Source organism: Pocillopora damicornis, chromosome 8 (genome assembly GCF_964200805.1).
Source record: "Pocillopora damicornis chromosome 8, jaPocDami1.2, whole genome shotgun sequence".
NCBI lineage: Eukaryota > Metazoa > Cnidaria > Anthozoa > Scleractinia > Pocilloporidae > Pocillopora > Pocillopora damicornis.
The window spans coordinates 12,171,638-12,191,393 of record NC_142677.1 but is presented as its reverse complement, the minus strand read 5'-3'; the positions used below and the strand labels follow the sequence as shown (position 1 = coordinate 12,191,393).

At 37.4% G+C, this 19,756-nt stretch overlaps 2 protein-coding genes across 2 annotated transcripts in view; both read right to left on the bottom strand.

Moving 5' to 3' along the window:
* Window positions 1-19,756, bottom strand: part of LOC149041392 (ephrin type-A receptor 4-B-like) — a 75,091-nt gene that overhangs the window by 7,779 nt on the left and 47,556 nt on the right. The window contains exons 2-4 of the mRNA XM_089180859.1: window positions 3,062-3,148; window positions 2,057-2,142; window positions 660-1,290 (exon numbers count right to left, since the gene is read on the bottom strand). Of these exons, the coding sequence (XP_089036985.1) occupies window positions 660-1,290; window positions 2,057-2,142; window positions 3,062-3,148 (804 nt within the window). The remainder of the gene's footprint in view (window positions 1-659; window positions 1,291-2,056; window positions 2,143-3,061; window positions 3,149-19,756) is intronic.
* LOC149041395 (ephrin type-A receptor 3-like) overlaps window positions 8,936-19,756 on the bottom strand; it is a 13,932-nt gene continuing 3,111 nt past the window's right edge. The window contains exons 3-17 of the mRNA XM_089181186.1: window positions 19,070-19,432; window positions 16,858-17,060; window positions 16,235-16,298; window positions 15,776-15,872; window positions 15,456-15,529; window positions 14,857-15,021; window positions 14,541-14,651; window positions 14,236-14,423; window positions 13,828-13,947; window positions 13,611-13,681; window positions 13,093-13,133; window positions 12,363-12,459; window positions 12,098-12,197; window positions 9,781-11,024; window positions 8,936-9,288 (exon numbers count right to left, since the gene is read on the bottom strand). Of these exons, the coding sequence (XP_089037312.1) occupies window positions 10,953-11,024; window positions 12,098-12,197; window positions 12,363-12,459; window positions 13,093-13,133; window positions 13,611-13,681; window positions 13,828-13,947; window positions 14,236-14,423; window positions 14,541-14,651; window positions 14,857-15,021; window positions 15,456-15,529; window positions 15,776-15,872; window positions 16,235-16,298; window positions 16,858-17,060; window positions 19,070-19,432 (1,766 nt within the window). The 3' untranslated portion in view covers window positions 8,936-9,288; window positions 9,781-10,952. The remainder of the gene's footprint in view (window positions 9,289-9,780; window positions 11,025-12,097; window positions 12,198-12,362; window positions 12,460-13,092; window positions 13,134-13,610; window positions 13,682-13,827; window positions 13,948-14,235; window positions 14,424-14,540; window positions 14,652-14,856; window positions 15,022-15,455; window positions 15,530-15,775; window positions 15,873-16,234; window positions 16,299-16,857; window positions 17,061-19,069; window positions 19,433-19,756) is intronic.

Here is a 19,756-nt window from a genome sequence, read left to right as displayed (position 1 = left end):
GAGCTTGTTCACTCAAGAGAGTCTCTCTCGCAGAGCGTCGGAACGCGAAATCCGAAAGTCTGGGATTTGATTCCTCGTGGAGAATCCAAATTTTCTTCCTCCTACGCCTATAACGAGGCGCAAAAACGCTTCTACTCTTTATCACTCGCCGACACCTTTTTCAACATATTGTTAAACATAAGCTTTCAGCTACTCGAAAACACCTGCGTAATACCCACAATCAGAGGAACAAAGATCTACACGAACAATTTACCGTCCTTAAGAAATGTCGCAGGAAATTTGAATGCTTATTTTAAGAAATGTTCTTTATCCAAAGAAAAAAACCTAAACTGAACGCTCAATCTGACTCATTTAAGGAAAACTATTTAGTACTCAACTAACACTTTCTACATTCCACATTGTAGAGATTTTAACCAGATGCAAAGAGACTTTAACACGCTTTCTTAGTATCAAAAAGACTCAACGGAATCTGACCTTTAGAATTTGAAAAATGATGAACGAATCGTTGGAACGTCATTTCAATTGATTTTCGCTGATTTTTATTCTTGATACTCTATTTCATTACCCAGCTAAAAATTAATCATCTTGTTGTCTAATTATGTTGCCAGCCTGAAGAATTATTCAGCACTACACTTCTATGTTACTTTAGTTATATATACCTTTGCATTCTCCTCCTACATTTTCCATGTCTTCTTTGCATATACAATTTCCTTTAAGTGAACTGATATTCCAGCCCCCATCACTTTGGCAGTTCACCCTTAAAATACCTTGCTCGTGGACAGCATTTTTAGTACAGCTACTTACGACTGGAATTGAGTTGTTTGCTGGAGCAATTGTACGTGGTAAGTTCACTAAACCACCAACATGAACCGTCTCTGGGCAGAAGTAATATTTAGCAGCGACGGAGAGAAGGACAGTACATGAACCCTGGTCATGAAAAGCCAGTACGATGTACTTTCCTTCAACATTTACACTAAACGTTCGAGAAACTCTGATGCCAAGAGCTGACGGAGCTGTTCTAGCAATCTTGTCATAAGAAGCATTGTTTGTTAGGGGGTCGGGTTCCGTTGTTTGCCCGGACTGATGTACGTATAAGTCAAAATACTCTCTACAATATTTCCCTCCATTGTCAGAATAGGACGAACAGTTGCGAGTTAGGTACTCAATAGTAATGTAGACTGCTGTCACTCCACTGTGGACCTTAATAGGATCACTTCTAAGCCAGTTGTTTGGTTGAGGGAATGCACCCAGAGAAATATCACAGGTTGAATAATATGTCTGCTTCCCCCACTATTAATCAGTTGAAATAATATATCAGGAGGTTATTAAGTGCTATCCACTTCAAAAGAAAGAGCTGTTTTAGATTGTAACCAAGGAACACTGGATTTCACTCATTATAGCACTGTATTTTTGGGGAGTTTAATGATGAACATCCATGTTTTAACTTCCAGCTTCAGTGAGTAACGTAAACATATGGCCAAAGGAGAGATAAAAATCGTTTCAACGAAGACAACCTTTCACGGGAAAATTCTGCAGCTACCATTCCTTTTTGGTAATTTTCAGCTTTAAAAGATAATTTTGATTAGAAAGGGAAAAAACAAAAAGGAAAAGAATATGTTGTGATAGATCGTGTGATTATCTTTAAATAAATATCGAAGCTTCATTTCGGTATTTATTTAAAGGATAAGAGTGCCTACGAACCATATAATATTAATCTTCACCTTAAAATAACAGATGTAAAAAAATATTCAAAGAGTATTGAAGAATATGAATTAGACCCAGACGAGGCCCGGTCAGAGATTTTCCCTGCAATCTAGAGACAGCCGGAGCACCCAATCTAAACCAAAAATAAACTGGTTTGAATGATTGGTATTTGAGAAACCCTCCTTCATTTTCTGTCGCATTGTGAAGCACACTCAAAAGTGAAAACAGCTCATTTGCCTAAACCCGGATAAGAATTTTTCAGCGAAAGGTAACAATTCTCTTTGTCATTTAGTTTTTTATTTTAATCACCAAGCAAAAACAACAGTTGAAAGATGTAATCATGTAATCATACCCCAGACGGCCCAAAGGTTGGATTGGCCGGCCTTGATGCTTCCCAGAACCAAATCTTACTTGGTATTGGCTGTTTCTCTAAAATCACTACAGAGAAATATGTTGAAAGGTTAGTTAGAAGTTGTGTAAATGTGACAACTTTCTGATCTGACAAAAATGAACACTGTGTGAATAAAGAAGGCAACTCGCATAGTCACGTTAATCCATGTGGTAAATGCATTCCCTTTTCATCAATATTGACTGTTATGTAACTTCCTCGTGAGCACGTGTGATACAAAGAGAGAACCACTTCAACAACGGGGACTCTCGGTGTTTATATAGCCTCAGTTAAACACGACGAGGGCCAGGAGAAGTTATTCAAACCCGAGAAGTAGTCGAAAGCTTCCGAAACTTCCTCAAATTCTTTCCGGCATGCCCCGCATTGTAAGATAAGGCCACTTTAATGCAGCAAAAGTGCTCAATCGCTTGAATACAATATTTCTCCAGGAGGAGGCGCGAATCTAAAACTTCACAATGATGCTAACGTACCCACATCTTAGCACTTCACCAATGAGGAAGCGTACAGTATTTCGTGATCAGATATTTTATGACACTGAAAAATCATTCCTTTCAGGTAACGACGTTATCTCACGTACATTAACAAATAATGATATAATTTTTCTGTGTGGAAAAACGGTTAATTTTCTTTTCCGTACAACTATTACTGACAGGAGCCCTTATTAAATAGGAAAGGACTTGAGTAACGTGGCTCAAGAAAAAAAGTATCAAACTTTATTAAAGGTCTCATGTGGTTAGCCGTTAGCCGCGAAACGGTCAAAAACTTTAGCCGATAGTCGTAAAAATGGACTAATTTTGACCATAAGTTGTAAATAAAAGTTCATGTAAAACTTTGTAATTTAACCATAACGGAAAAAAACAAACCGCTAGCTGTAGACTGGCCAAAATTTTAACTTTTAGCCGTATAATCCATCACCTCATGACAACCCTCTTTATTAATCCCACATACCTTCATCAGAGGATGAAAGGGTCACAAAAAGTAGAAGAATTGAAACTGACCAAAAAATGATCCATACAGCATATGATGAACGTTGACCTGTTGTTGAATCAAGATATCAAATACATTATCCCCTTGTGAAAAAAGGTAAAGTAACTACAAGGAAGCAGCTTTTTTCCTAATCCCCCCTCCCCCCGTCCCCTTTCCAGGATAATGGAACTTATATTTGAAAATAATCCTTCTCAATGTTACCCCAAATATTGAAAAAAATAAATGATCACTGCAAGCTCTGTGTGCATGTAAGACATTTAGCTGAAAGGCTTGCATCGCTATGTGCCGTTGTAGGATGTTTGATTCTTGATCTACATCTACTTATAAAGTCTTCCAAGTACCTATTACATTACTGTGCATGGTTCACTGCTATACAGTGCATTTCAGATTGATCGAAATTACACAAAAGATTGTTCGAAAAGTGATGATAAATTGAAAAACTTTCGTCAGACAAATGCAAATTTCCTGTATCAGCTTGCTTACTGTTAGCGTCATGCTGACATACGTACATGCTTGTCAAAACAGGTGCCAATGACAAACCTCGACTGTCGCCTTTACGTTGCCCGGTTAGGTGTCATAAAACTGAGGCGGGAACTGTTGGTGACGAACGTCGAAGTAAATAAGTCGATCAGTCTTGAGTAATGATATTATGTTCTCAGACTGTCTCTTAGTAAAAATGAGCCTCGATTTCTCTAAAAACGTCTCGGTTGATATTAGTTTAAAATCTGGCTTTTTTGCATATCCGCTGCATTAGAATATCATATACTGTGGATTAAAGTTGGTTAAGGACAAATCTTGACTTGGCAGTCACAGATATGCCCTACAATGTCCTGCCTGCACTGTCGGTTTGACCTAGCAATTTTGACTTGTCAGTTTGTCACACCTGGTGGTGTGACAAACATTCATGTTGCTTTCTCTTAAGTCATTCATTAATATGCTTCTGTCTAAGCTTTTTCTCCGCCGTATGCAAGAGCAACCGGAGCCATTTTCTAACACTCGTATAATATGCATAGTTTCGTGTTCAAAAACAAAAGAAAAAAGACCGAATTATGACAAATATAGCCAAACTGGTATAACTGTTAAAATTAATACTGATCATGACGGTGTCAGAGCGACTGCGATCATGCTGAGGTCCATCGCAGAGGGCTTATCTTAGCGATCTCCGGTCATCGCGGTGAAGCAAGCGTCAGAAATTACATCAGCCGCGCTTCGAGTAAAACAACTGAGAGCTTACTCTGATATCCTTCCAATGCTTCGAGTGGAAGGCCACATCAGTCTCAGCAGCCAAGTTTCACGGCGCTGTCACCGCGAGCAATCTATATGTTCCGGTGAATTCGACCGTCGTTCATTTATAAAACACCGCCTTGAGCAGTTTTTTTTCTAATTGCTAGGCAAAAAAAAAAACCGCGTGTGTTTATGAGCTTCAACTCGTCCGGATTTCTAGGAGTATTTTACGTTCAGATTCTGTATTAGAGACTTAAAAAACTTCAGGCAAAAGTGTTAAATTCAACTTGCCGCGCTGAAGTATTTCAGTTCGTAAACTATTGCAAATTGTGAACTTTGACGGATTGTGAGCTTTGATAGTTTGACATTTTTGACAGTTGTAGTCTTGTTCAACCGATTAGATTATTTGAACCATTTTATCAAAGATGATGATTGGCTCATTGTAGTGTGTTTTACAAGAGTATAGAGCATACTGACTACACTTTTGTTCACTTTGAAAATAAGATTTTTTTGGAAATTGGGGAATTAATTAAAGAGATTCTTTATTATAAAACAAATAGAGACATCTAGTGTTTCTCTCCGCTTTTTGAGTACTCTAGTTGCTTCCTAAGTGCTCTGCAACAGAACTGAGCACAGCCAAGGCTTTGAATTGGTTAAATAGTGTTTGTGGATTTCTGTTGTTTCCTGTTCCCGTTAGGTGTGCTCGTGAACGGAATCCGTGAAGCAAACCGTGGTACACTTTTGCTATCTCACTAGTTCCGCCAATCCGGTCAGGTCGTTTTGAAACTTCTAAAGTGCTCGTGTAAAAGTGAATTTGTGATTACCCTTCGATATACATGCTTGGCTTCACAGAGGACACAGAGTAAAAGTCTTACTCAAGTTGTAACCTCAAAAGGTTACCTAAGCAGACAATTCTAACGCACACAGTAATCTTTATTAATTTTAGATGATAGCGCTAAGACGTTTTTTTTTGCTTGATGAGAGTAGTGGTTGAGGTTGCGTGTGGTTCGAACTAAAGGAAAATACAACAGAAACTAAATTAAGAAAAATGAGTTGCGAAATGTAACATTAACCTAACTAAACATGAGGCGATTGCACGGAAAACTGAATAATAATACGCCAATAATACATACAAAAGAAGAACAACGTAAATGTAAAAGAAATAAAGACTTACTTTGGTATAGCTCCTAACGGTGGCAAATAGCTTGTAGCGATTATCTAGCAGCGACGATTCAATTAGTAGCGCTGATTTAGTAGCGATGATTGAAATAGAATCTTTACACGTGTACTTAAATGGGAATTGATCGGGAATTGACAAACTTATAGTGTAATAACCATTAGCTAACGAAAGATTTATTGATAAAAATGAATCAGAACAAAAAGGATAATAAAGTGTGTATTAACTAAGCGTTTCGAAACTAACAAAGATGTTGTCACGTTCGGTTCGAAATATGATCGTGGTGATACAAATTTGTTGCTGATCAACGAATTAAGAACTAGATTTGTTAGTAGCAATCCTTAGTTGGGTCTGAGAGAAAATACTACTGTCTTGTATAACCTTAAATTCTCAAGCCACGTCGGTTTTCTTTAAATCATCATTATTCGTTTATTAATGATTATTACCAGAACTTGCATATGACCACGGAACCGAGTTAACAGCCTTTGCGCCATAGCAAGTCTTACGCAAACATAATATTGAAGCCTGTAATATTTTTCTAACTGTCGATGTTTAGGTATCATATTACAACGGCCAGGCGCTACTTTTGTCAATAACCGTTGTTTCCTTGGGGTTCCACACTTCCTCATTCAGTCTGCAAGCAATTACGTTCGTAATAAGCTTAGGTCTAATAGTGAATATGTAATCACATTCCGTAGGAAAATTTATCGAAACGCTCTTCTGATCAGAAGACTGAAATTTGGCCTTATGCATAGTTACCGATTAAACAAACTTAATCAAAGATTCCCATGGTTATGCTGTACTTAAGTATGAAAGGGAATTTCACTTTCATCTAAACGAAGAAGGCGAAAAATCTCATGCCAATTAGAATTATATTCCTTGCTCTAGTCTACACGCAGTTGTTTAGAATGATACGAACCATTACTGATTTAGAGCAGAAATCGGAATAGTACTTACGATTTACAAATAGCCAATAGCCCCAGTCGTTAGCAGAGCCCATACATCGGGGCTTACGGCCAGTTTGCTCCTGATAAATACAAGACATACTATGCGTTAAAGGAGGAAATTTCGTATTTGAGCCCGTGATAGCGTCGACCTACGGCAATGTACATCGTAGTCCTAAATTTAGCATTCGCTCATGAACTCCAAAATTATACCACAGAATTGCAAGTAAAACTGTACCAAGTACTTAGGAAACTTAATATTTAAGGTAACTGAGACGCAGTTTCTCCAAGAGCTGTTCGCTACAGGCCGGTTGTGTAATGTTTGGTGGGGATTTTTGAATATGTACATAATATGTTAGCCGGCTTGTCCTAAAGGTTCGCTGAAACACAACACGTTTTTATCTTTTTTTTATTATTATTATTATTTTATACTCCTCTACATTGTGTCTGTCTGTCTGTCTGATTGGAGAAGAAGGTGAACTTCTGCGCTGGGCCGAGATTTAAATTGCATATTCATGGCCCTAGCGGCAGTGGCAAAGTAGATCTCGAACTGAAAAAATAATTTTTAGAGTTAAAAAAAAGCGAAAAAAGCAGAACTTGTGTGATTCGCTATGATAGAGGATTGATCTAAATATGCAAAGCAAGAACAATTTATCATACCAGAGTTTTGTGAAAAGACGAGCTCGGCAGTTTGTTCCATTTTTGATGACCGGCGCTGTTAAAGATTGGACTTTAAACGTTGAAGCGATTTTCGCTCGGCAAAAATTTATTTTGCAATGTTTGAAAAAACAAGGTGGTTTAGACTAAGATAGACTCATGGGCAAAGTTTGAAAGAAATTGAATTTTCGCACCAAAACGCACTTGACAGCTTTTAGAGAGACTTGCTGCCTGTAACAAAGATATCTGATGCTAAATAACAGCGAGTCATGTTCGACCCAAAGACGAAAAAACATTACCATGAAAGAAATTTTGCGTCTATGAAAACAACAACAACAAAAACACTCGGGATACACTAACAGACACAGTCAGATTACAGTTATTAGGGAGTGATAAAGACTGAATGGTAATAAAAAACGGAGTGATATTCTGAGGGAACTCTGTTGGAAAGAAAGCTTACATTTTACAAGCCAAGTACCCTAAGCTGTCACAGCTCATCACGATTTATTAAGCATGAAGTGACAAGGAGTATTAACAATCCTGCTTGAGGACATCTTTGTGCACAGCAAGTTACCCCTCAAGTTAACCCTCCAATTCATCATGATCAGGCACTCATTTTTGCTCCCTGCCTAATATCGGCAGAGTTCGGCTAGAATTATTTCACCGAAGATTACATCAGGGAGGGTAATAGAAACGTAACAACCAAGGAATTGTGTGAGAAATAAATATTGGTTCTGATTTATTAGTTGTTCGTGACAAATTTTAAATTTACCGAGTAGACTCGCTGAAAGAAATGGTGATGCAATGCCAGGTTAAGCTTCCCCAGCGTGTAATAGTCACACAGTCGCAATTGTATTTAAAAAACAACCTTGTTACAGTGATGAACATAGTTTCTGAATTGGTTATGGTAAACTTGGTGTAATTTGAATAAACAAGCTTGACATCAAACAGAAAAAAGGCTTTACTTCATGTCCCTTAGTTTTCTCTTTGGAATGTAAAATACTTGCCCAGATCTTTATGAACGGTTTCTTCAAACAGAGTTTAAACCAGAAATTTGTTGCTGTATTTGTTTTATTCTTTCCTAAGGTTCAAGAAAATTGTTTCCAAATACAATATCATTTCAAAGTAGATTATTGATTTAATTTGAAATGATGAAACTGTCAATACCGAAATAAAAATATTGAAATAGTCAAGTACTTAATCCTTTTGTGATGGAGTAATTCACTCAAAAATTATAAAATGGATCTGAAAGTACTTGTAAAATACAAAAATTCTTAAATTTCCTGTAAGAAGACCCACATTCGAATACCAAAATCAACACTGTCTTCTTCAAAGTAAAATATGTATCTAGGCAATATGAAAAATTAAATTCTCTGTACTGGGAAGAAGATTTTGATCCCCAAGTTCCAAAGTCATATCTATTGTTTGAGCTGTCGCACTTGAGTGTAAAAATGTGTTAGTATTCAAGGAACCATCACTATTTCCTCGTGAATGACAACCTTGATCAGAGTTCGAATGGCTCGTGCAATGATTAAAAATAAAACGAGTTCTCTCCGTCCATAACATAAGGAAAAATCATTAGAAAATTTTAACCAGTAAACCTAATAGAATGAAAGGCAGTTTACGACTCCCTATTTCCATAACGTAAGGAAATTTCCTTCGACAACTTTTAACCAGTAAATCTAAGTGACCAGTCACTGTTTATCGCCTGAGGAGGAGGGGGGTTGAATGGGGGGGGGGGGGTGGTTGGAGAATTTTGGTCGCATGGTTTTCGGGTCCCCCACCCAGGCGTTGAAATATTGACTGGTCCCCAAAACATTCGAGACATTTGACGACTTTCTTTCGTAAAAGGTTAAATATTTTCTACTGCTTATTGATCACCAGCTCAGTTTCAAGCAGAAAATGTTCCTGAAATGGCATTTTCTTGATTACATCATAGCCACTAATCTGCATCCATGCCACCGTTATAATGTTGTGATTTCATAGCATTGATACTCTTTTGCATTTTATTTCGATGCCCAATCAAGCTGATACCCATTTCTCTCCATTGTTTTTCCTTCAGTTCAGCGACTTTGTTCATATCATCGATCCGTGCATCCCGGAATAATTCGGAATACTTCCCCATATTGATGTGTTGTAGCCACTCGTCTACTGACTAGAATTCTGGGGTGCGGTTTGCTTTAGGACTGAAATGATGCATGAATAAATCAGTAAGGATTTCTTAAGGGAGTGTTTTTAATCAAGGACTAAAAATGCCTTGACCTTTCCTTTTTCTAAAGTTTTTCACTCATTTCATTTTTTGTAACGTAGAATCTTTTGAGCGGGTGTTCATTTGTTTTTGGAATGGAGTTTTATCAGCTTTCGCGCCTACTGCAGTTTTCAGCCTTTTCTTCTAAGTCCTCCGAGTCCTTGGATATTTCGAATGCACCTCGTAAAGATACAAAACATTCAACTGTTCTGATGTCAACTAAACAAAAATCAAGAGAGGGCTATTTAGAAGAATTTCAAGGCCTTTTTTTTTCGTTAAGAAGGTTGATGAAGAGATATTGAAAAGAACGAAATCAGATAGATTCGTAGATTTTTTTAAAAAAAGACAAAAAAAGTGGTCTTTATTAATGATCCTTGGCTACCTTCCTTGACAAAAAAGCACATTCTGTTATAATAAGATGGAAACTTACCTCTCTGGGAGAGAGGATGAATCACCCTTCAGGAATTCTGGGGATCGAATTAGTTCATCCAGGCGATTGACAATATCAGAAAAATTAGGCCGTTTGGTTTTGTCTTTATGCCAGCATTCGATCATTAAACACTAAGATGTTAAGCTCCATATGCAACGAAGGTTCTCATGTTACGGCCCAAAAATTACTCAACATGACGTGCTTACGGCCTTAGGGCTTTGGAAGGCATCTTAATTCCAGTGATGTTTCTTCAAATCTCCTAACAGATCAAGAATTTTCGAGAACAAAATAGTGACGATTTGATTTGATAATCACAAAGACCGTTCTAGAAGTTAATGTAGCAGCAGAATTAGCTCTGTGTCTGTAATTAAAATGCTAGGAACAAACATAGATTAAGAATGTTGCGACACTACGTTGACATCTTCACGAGACTTTAAGTGCAATCTTTCAAAACTGCAGTATTTCGATCAAAATTTATTAATAATAATGCACACTTTGATATTGCATACTTATAAGTATATGTTCTCAAACATTGTCGTTACTTCTTTTATTTTAAAGCTTTTTACTGGAATGCAAGACATGACGAAAAAAGTGAAATCTGACATTTTTAGCTACTATATAATTTTTATCCTCGCCACAGGATAGCATATCAGAAAGTATGATTCAGTCAGACCGTACTATGATATTCTAAAGGGTAACCTAAGCTTCTTGGTATCGTCTTCAAATGTGCTTTTAATTCGTACGTTGCACTTACGCGTGTCGAAGCAGCTTTGCAGCTAGGGCAAATCGTAGTTACAAAACAAAGCAAAATACGTACAGCCTTTATCTGAAGTAAACCAAAAATTCAACTATATACCCTGCCATTTTGAATCTTGTCCCAACTAGCAACTACAATACGTATCTAACCAAGCAGATTTCCAGTAGGAACCTCACATTAAAGAAAGGTTCTTCATTTTCATATTTACATATAGTAACGATTTAGAACCTTACATAAGGTTTGTGGTATCTCGAGAAAAACTGTGTTAAGTTCATGATGCAGCATTTGTAACATTATCTTATCCCATCTGATTTGCCACAGGGAATCGAAGATGAAGGATAAGGATTAAGCTAATTCAAACTAGGCACCGGGCGTCCACGCTCCCGTCTTTATGGTAATAATTGGATATCTTTTATCACTCTTTGTTCGTTATTACATCAAAGTTGATGTAGTTATCGCCTTCGTAGACTTCCAAGTTCACATATGTCTAGAGAACAGATAAGATAGATGAGAGTTGTGTAGGCGTCTGGATAATCTTTGTTCGTGCTTTTCGTGTTTGCTTAGCTTTGTTTTCGCGTATCTGTGGCCTTTTTTTGTTTAATTGGCATCGTATTGTGTTTCAGCCACCAGTTGAAAAAGGCGAGCTCGCTGAGTTGATATTATCAAAACAAAAACAAAAGAAAAACAAAAAACCGAACTACTTGATTGAAAATGTATGACTTCTCGTATCCTTTCCCAAAATGCAACAATCATTGCCATTTCCGCCCTCCCCTTCCACTTTTTTTATGTTCCAAAATACCCTTATACTTCTATGGTTGCAAACTTTTAGTCCAAAGTAGAATGTTGCTGGAACAAAAGTTCGTAAAGAAAGATGTCCTCAAACAAAGATAAAAACAGAAACAACACTAGCACAATATACATTTTGGACTGTTGGTATTAGCTGGCTCGAGCACCTCGCGCAAACGTAGGTACCAAGAGTCCGATTAGGAACCTTTGTCCACTATCCGAGTATCTTTGTCTCTGTACATGTGTTTGTGTCTGTCTCTGTCTCTGTTTCTCCCTTAGTCAGCCTTAAATACAGGCTCTAAAATATGCTATCGCTGGGCATGTTTGAGCTTACGGAACAGGCAGCTGACCTTTTAGAGTGCTCACCAAAAAAATTTCAGAAGACATTCGAAATGGACAACAAATTACTTGAAAACAACCAATCTTTGAGAACTAAAACGTAACCAAAACTTCTCTTAGAGAGTTGTGATCAAGGATAAGGACAGACCAAACACGCCTAGCGATGACGATTATCGAATGAGAATTAAGCCCTTCTATAACGGTCAAGGACACATCGCTCAAAAGGTAAAAATATATGTGTGGTCTTGTTGCATATGAAAAAAGGCTCGCAAGACTTTTATGAGGATTTAAACATATCTTGAAGTCCTAAACAATTCCCATACAGAACATTTCTCATTTTAGTGGCTCCCAAGCTGTTCTAATTTGCGTAGTGTATAGCACCAACAAAGAAAAAAAGCAAAATAGGACATGTTCAAGGACGACCAAGAGACAAACCTTATAATCATCCAATAATCGTTTGACCGCCGAGCAGAGCCACAGGAATGTTGGTCTCTTTTTAGGTTGCTCTTCCCAACATTTGGTCATGATGGAATATCTGAAAGAAGAATGACATTCGTATTTTTCTCACGATACCTTCAATGCAAGGTTGTCTTTTTCACTGTGGTTTGAAAGTTAACTGTGAAATACCTAGCTATATGAGTGACGTTTGTCGAAATACTAATTTTAATTGGTGCAATGAAAGAGCTTTTAAAGTACTCACAGATCTTGTGAGATGTGAGGTGGCTTAGGCATACGGTATCCTGTCTGCAGTAAGCCAGCTATTTCTCTTGATTTTACTCCGGGATATGGTGATCCACCTGAAAATATAACAGACTAGTTATTGAATCACACATACACTGTACCATCACTGGCATTGGTTTATAGCCAGAAGAGTCCTCCTTTAGTTGGAAATCTTCCCCTTTAGTTACTGCAACAGGGAAGCAAATGTCCCAGATAGTTCTTTTTCATATATTTTTTGCGATTTTTTTTCTTTTTGTATATACAAATGAGAGGCTCCCTGGTTTCCACATGATCATTTGTCGCAAAACAACAAAACTGCACTGCTCATGAGATATTGCACATTTTCTATCGAAACGTTCCTCAGGCGATAAGGCCAATGGAATCCACTGATCATGGTGATTCTCACTTTTCCTTATAACTGGTTCAATACTAAAGAAATTTATGTTTTTATGACCGTGCACTAATATACTTTCAAACGCAATCCTGACAATTATATATGGAACCCACTGCGACGATAATGCCTCAGCCGATTTATGGAAATACCGATAAAACAATCCCGTCGTTATGTGCATCAGTAGTAATTATTTGTCTTGATGTAAAAGAAGGTGTAAAATCCGTCAGGGATCAAGACGGTAGCGAGATGGTGCGAAACAAGGCGGTGCGGGGTTATAAAGTAGCCTTACAATTCTTCTTCGCAAATATCCACATACCAATGGTAAAGACCTCCCACATCACTATGCCGTATGACCATCTGTTTAAGACAAAAAGGCAGAAGCAATTTTTATCAACACCTTTTTTATTTTTTTCGTATGGTAGTTTCCATTGACTGTCGTAAAACGAAAAAACAAAGTAATCATAGCAGCCAATCAGTGCCAAGAAACATATCACATGGAGCCAGGAGAGCTTAAAGTGAAAAAAAAAACCAAACCACCTGAAGCGTAGGAAAACGCGAGTTAACAAGTCGCGACTAGTTTTGGTTTGGAATTTTTTTTTGTTTAGAAAGTGGCGCGCGACCTTTTAGGACCAAGCACAGAGAAGAGAAATCAAAGTTACACCTTAAAACTCTCGACAAAAAATTGAAAACTGCTCTAACTCTCCTGATGATACAGTTCAAGTGCAGCGTAAGAGCTTTTTTCCTAATCGGTTATTTATTTCCACTGGCTGAGCGCGCAGCTTTTAAGGTTCCCCTAGAAATGACTAGCAATGCCATTAAATTGAAACAACCTACACGTCGCTCATAGTGGTAGATCTGCCATAAAAGAGAGATTCTGGGGGCATCCACTTGGCTGGAAGACGAGCCTTGAAAAGAACAATCATATAAACATTAAATATGATTTCAAAAAAAGAGACAGCTGAAAGTTCTAAACACCTTTTTCGTCAGTTAGTAAATAAAAAAGTGCGAGTTGGCGCAAAACTAGGAGATAGGAGATATTATTGCTAATCACCTTAGTTTTTCTCGTGTAAATATCTCCCTCCAAACCACGCGCTAAACCAAGATCTGAAATCTTGCACACTTTGTTGTCCCCAACTAACACGTTGCGAGCTGCCAAATCACGATGAACAATCTGAAACACAGCACAATGACACAAGCTTGATACCCCGAGATATTCAGTACAGAAAAGCGCATTTGCACCTTGCTCCAAGTTACATCACTTGTTTTGGTAGGTATTTAAGACCGACAGCAGGCATAAAAGACTAAGAGGTGATTCGAAACCATTCCTCCTAGAACGATATCGGAAAGTTGCATCGTAAATGTTTTATTTTTGTATAACACATCACTCCCATGTCACACATGATTTTAAGGCGTAATGAGATTCTGGATGCTTTAACGGAATAGGTGTGGTATGGTTTACCTTCATTGTTGACAAATAACTCATACCATCAGCGATCATCCATGCGAAGGACAAGAGGTCCTTATCTTTAAGTGTTGAGCTTGGTCTCTTTTCTCCTGTGTTATAAGTATCCTCAATCCCTCTGCTCTTGCGCAGATATCCCAACAGATCACCGTATGGTAAATACTCCAACACTATGAGGAGTGGATCTAGAGGTATGTAAAGGTGATGAGTCAGTCAATCTAATAGGATAGTCTTTAGGTGAATTATTAAATTAGGCTGTCAGCAATAAATCAGAAATTACAATCAATCATAGTTTACAGTACCTTTTTCAATACAACAGCCAATGAGGTCAACAACATGGGGATGAGGCCTCAAGGTTTTCATGAGATCCAATTCAGTCAGCATGTCTTGTAATTCTTTCTTTTTGGCATCTCCTAGAAAATTGGTAAAGATTCAAATGCCAACAATTACCGTGATTTTGAAAGAAAACGATGTTACATTCTCAACATAATATTATAATAGCTTTTTTCCTCGGTTTTGAATGAGAATTAATTAATGAGTTTGTAAGATAAGATAGTAGTTTTGTCGTCTTTCAAAAAGTGAGGCGATATAACAATAAGTTAGAAAAATGAAGGGTACCTTTCAGTGACTTAACAGCCACTTCGGAATTTAAAGGTTTATAAACTGCTTTGGACACTTGACCAAAGTTGCCACTCCCAAGCACTTTTACTACTGTTATTTGATCACGATCAAGTCTGAAGTCATCCACTTTTTGCCGCTCAGCGAAAGAACCCATTGCGACGTCTATGTAAAGTTAGTGATAACAATTAACGATAGTAACATAAACAAAATAGATGGGATGAGTGATTAAATCTGTAGTTCCCGCAGAAGCAACTTAGGTTTATCCCGCAAATGTGCTTGATTCAAATACGAAAAAATAGAATAACGGAAATGTGGAGACTTCCTCACTGTTTGCAATTGTTTTCCCTATTTTTGGTTGTTGCTTTTTCCTTTTTCAGAAATTGGCTTTGTCTTTGCTATCTAAGCAGGCTGAATTAAACAAACGACATTTGCATTAAATACGTCGACAATTCTATATCAAGTGAAACGTCAGTTAATGACACACAGTGACATCGCATTAATTTGGTTCAAAACTGAAAAGTTTCACTACCTAATTTAAAACTGTAATAACCAAGTCCCAGTATTTTCTCGTAAAATGACATAATATTGCAAATTACCCTCAAAAACCATAACGCTGGTTTCAGTTGTTTTAGGAATTTTCTCACGGTTTGCTTTTGTTCGACGGTTCCATCTGCCAAAAAAAAAGCACCAAATTGAATTCGTTGTGGGTAAAGCTTACAAGAAACGAAGTATCAACAATATTTTAAGCCACAATGCAGACGCGTCCGTATTATCACTGTCAATACTCAGTCTACTGATGCTTACTGAACTTGTTGAACATTCCTCTAGCCAATGGTAGTCCTTGAAATCCTGCGAAGAGTAGTACTATACAGGAATACTAACCTCATGTTTAGTTCATTAGTGTTCTCAGACTGACCTGTTGTACATTATGTAACAGGCGAAAGACACAATGCAAAGTGCCAATGAACCAATTAATCCATAGATGATTTTGAGATACATGGTCACATCGGATTCTGTCGGGTGAAGGGGAAGAATGTTTCATTTATTAAAGTAAAGCTGACTAAATCAGACTAGAAACTACCTTTCTGCTATGCCGCGTATGAAAAGTTTTTCTTTTAATATACTTGTTTATCCTCGTCATCCTGACCTATTAATTAGTGGTCTTGTCAGTTTATTGCTCTATAGTATATAAACGTTTGTCTACGCAGGCACTCTCATTTTAATGTTTTCGTCTAATAAACTGAAAAAACAGCCTCATCGGGCAAAGCCTTCTCATAGAGGTCTTCACCTAGGTTTGGTCAGTGTCACACACGGTAGCCTAGCAACTATGTCGGTCTAACGGGTGGATTGGTAAATCAACGTTATACAAACTAACCTTCTCTAAGTGTGAATGTCTTCACACCAGCAGGACCCCTACCAAGGTCGTTTATGGCAAATACCTGAGGAGAAGAAATCGAAAAGTCCACGAAGAGCTTTCTTCCTCAAGAGAACAAAATTGGCGAATTCGAATGTTGTTAAACTTGAGGAATATTTCCCGTGGAGGTAAGGGTGCAAATTATCACCCTATTGAAACCACCAGCAGTTTATCCCTAGCTAATATTACAGTTCTAAAAGTTTTTCGCTACTGTTAACAAATTTCGCTTGAACAATAAGCATTACACTCGATGAACTTTCTTTTTCAGCCATGTTTTTCATTGTCGCTAACACTTCACCTGAAGAGTATCATTATTGTACCAAAACACTTAAAATATGAAAAACTTTGAGTCTAAGTTACTTTTTGAATTCTATAAGCTTTAGCACTGCTGATTACCATTCGACGTTAACCATCTGAATCCTAGCTGAATGCCATTTTTTTGCGAACTAAACTTGAACTAATTTTATAAAATAACTTTCTATTATTCAATGCGATGATTGAACTTTTCTTATCATACTTATATCCCCTGCAGTTTCTTTTTACAATTTTAACCTAACTTAAACTTAATTAAAAATTATGTTTACCTGGAATTCGTAAGTTTTTCCCGCCTTTAAATCAAACTGTGCTTCCATTTTCTTGGTGGCAAGAGTCTGGGTCTCTGAAAAATCATCTTCTCTTATATAAGTCAGGTGGTACTCTTTAAGGACACCGTTCATGTCCTCAATTGTCCAAGATACAACCACAGCCGTTTCCGGTTGTACGACAGACAATTCCGGTTTACCTGGAACTAGTTTTTCAACAGAGATGAAAACGCCATCTTAAAATTCGGTCATTCACTGTTTGTTACTTATTTTCGCAGAAACTTTATTTCGCATAAATGGAAGGGGCATATTTGGCAGGACTATGGTTTCGCGATTTTGCCAAAAATATATAGTAAAAGAAACTTAATTTCGCGAAAATTCTCCAAATACTGATGTGTGTTTACACACAGACAGTCTCAAAATTGGCAGAACTGATTTTTATCTTCCTTGAAAATAGTTTCCAAAGACATAACTATATTACAACAAACGAAACTGAAAACAATTTGACATGTTCCTTCCCACAAAGCAGAGCTATACAAAAGTACATTCGAATGGATCCTCGGGAGGAGGAGCTCACTCGCCCTCCATTACCCTAGCAACTCCTTTTGGCAACGTTGTGCTTTCCCTCACTGCTTGTCAGGAATATTTAATTTGATGTGATTAGTTTTTGCGAAAATGTTTTAGCTGGTCTTTAATTCAGCGAGTTTTCAACAATCGCGAGACTTAGTCCGGTCAAAATATGTAACAATAAGGTAATCAACTCTGGTGCGATCTTAATACTCTGTGCTGTATCAATACCTGCAGAAAGGTATCAATCCTGTCTCGCTATGGGTCTTATAGTCTTAGTGAGCCTTGTGGAAGAACTAGATCATCTAGTTAAAGTTAGGAAAACAGTTGAAATTGTTCGTCTTGGAAACGATGATTCGCACAAACAAGACTTTGACCAATTAAGAGGCCCTGCGCATAAGAAACGACCGATGATTTCTAGCTAAAAATTAAAATCGGTCGATTTTTATCTTCCAAGTAGAGGTTACCTAATACTATTTTAAAATGAATTTCTTTTGCTTCAGTTTCGCTTTAAACCAAAAATATCGAGCCGCAAACTTGTTACGTCTGTGCAGTGCAAACCGAAGATCGTCAACCCCAGCATTGCCAAACTTATTCAACATGTGCTCACAGCGAAAAATCTGTTCCCGAAGCAAACATAGGATGGGCTCTGGCCAAGGCAAGAAGTGGTTCTACTCAGTTTTCTCAAAAGGTAAAAGATTATCTAACAAAGAAGTTTGACCTAGGAGAGAAAACTGGACAGAAAGCTCTTGCAGGACAGGTAGCCAAGGAAATGCGCAATGCGAGAATTCATGATAACCAAAGGCGTTTTAGAACTTCGGGTTAATATACTTTGGCCGAAAAATGTTTTCCCAGAAATGTAATGTATATCCTTCTAATGTCTGATTAATCACTGTGATTGCTTTCAACAGCGTTGAATTTTGTAGAAATAATTGTTTTAAAATCATCTCCAACGCTCCATTTAATTTGATATGTAATATTTGAAAATGTATTTTTCATTCGCTTCTACAGGTTTTCGATGTTTATCGAATTATATTGCATTTAAAGGCCTTTTTCTTCATAACTACGTTGTTTTCTCATTATTTTGTGTTGCGATAGTGATTTTTGAAACGGGTTTTGGAAAGGGCACATTTCGGGACAGATTTTGCTGCTATCAGACGTAACAAGTTCGCGGCTGGATATATTTTTGGTTTAAAGCGAAACTGAAACAAAAGAAATTCATTTTTAAATAGTATTAGGTAACCTCTACTTGGAAGATAAGAATCGACCGATTTTAATTTTTAGCCAGAAATCATCGGTCGTTTCTTAGGCGCAGGGCCTCTTAAGATTTGGAGCATGATTGGTCAAATTTTCAAGCAGCAAGGTAACAGAAGGCAAACTATATAGCTGCCTTGTTATAGTAAAATCTCCTAATCTTTAATTTCGTCCTATCACTGCTCAGTGATTAATGAGCCAGTTGAAAAAATCTGAATTTTAGGACAATGTTATGAACCCTCATATTCAGACCAAGTTTTACACCAAACTTATTGGAAAAGACGCATTAATACATATAGTTGTATGTGACCGTACCTGAGCACAATGTGAGAGAGAGAAGCATACCGACAGGAATTTGTATGATATTCTATTCAGTACACGAACCGGCACTAACCTGATCTGTTAGTCCTTATAGTTATTTCCATGAAGTTTGCCTCAATTCCATATTTTCTTTTCGCCAAATCGCTCACTCGGTTTTTTGCGTAGATTTTCATGGTGTAGTTTATAAATGGAAACAAATTTCCAACAATAACGTGAGTAACGTTCAAGCCATCCTTTCTCGGTATGAAAATGACGTTACTCCTGCAAGCTCTATCTATGCACTTGTTGTCATTTTCACCTTCACACGGCTTACGGCAGTCGACGTCATAAAACATCTGGGTCTGATCACCGGTTACTGCACTAGGCTCCCATTTTAACTCCAACGCGCTTTGGTTAACGAAGATAACTTTGACATTTTGTGGGCCTGATGGTATGACTGAACATACACGTACTTATAAGAGGATGTAATGAAAACAAACGGTGTCCTTTGTTTCTATTAGAGGACTGTAAGTTTTCTAATTTACGTATAAATATAGTTAAGCTTTTGAAGAAAGAAGCAGTGCATACCATCAACACATTTTTTCTTGAAACATTTCAACATCTTCCATGTAAGTCGGTTTGAGCAAGTTTTGCGTCAATATTAAAAAATATTCGTCATTTTTAGGATTCTTTAAGGATGCGGTAGACCTTCGCGGGTATTCTTCGCAAAATTTTTTTCTTAACGTGCTAATTGAAACTTAAACACCATAAACTATATATC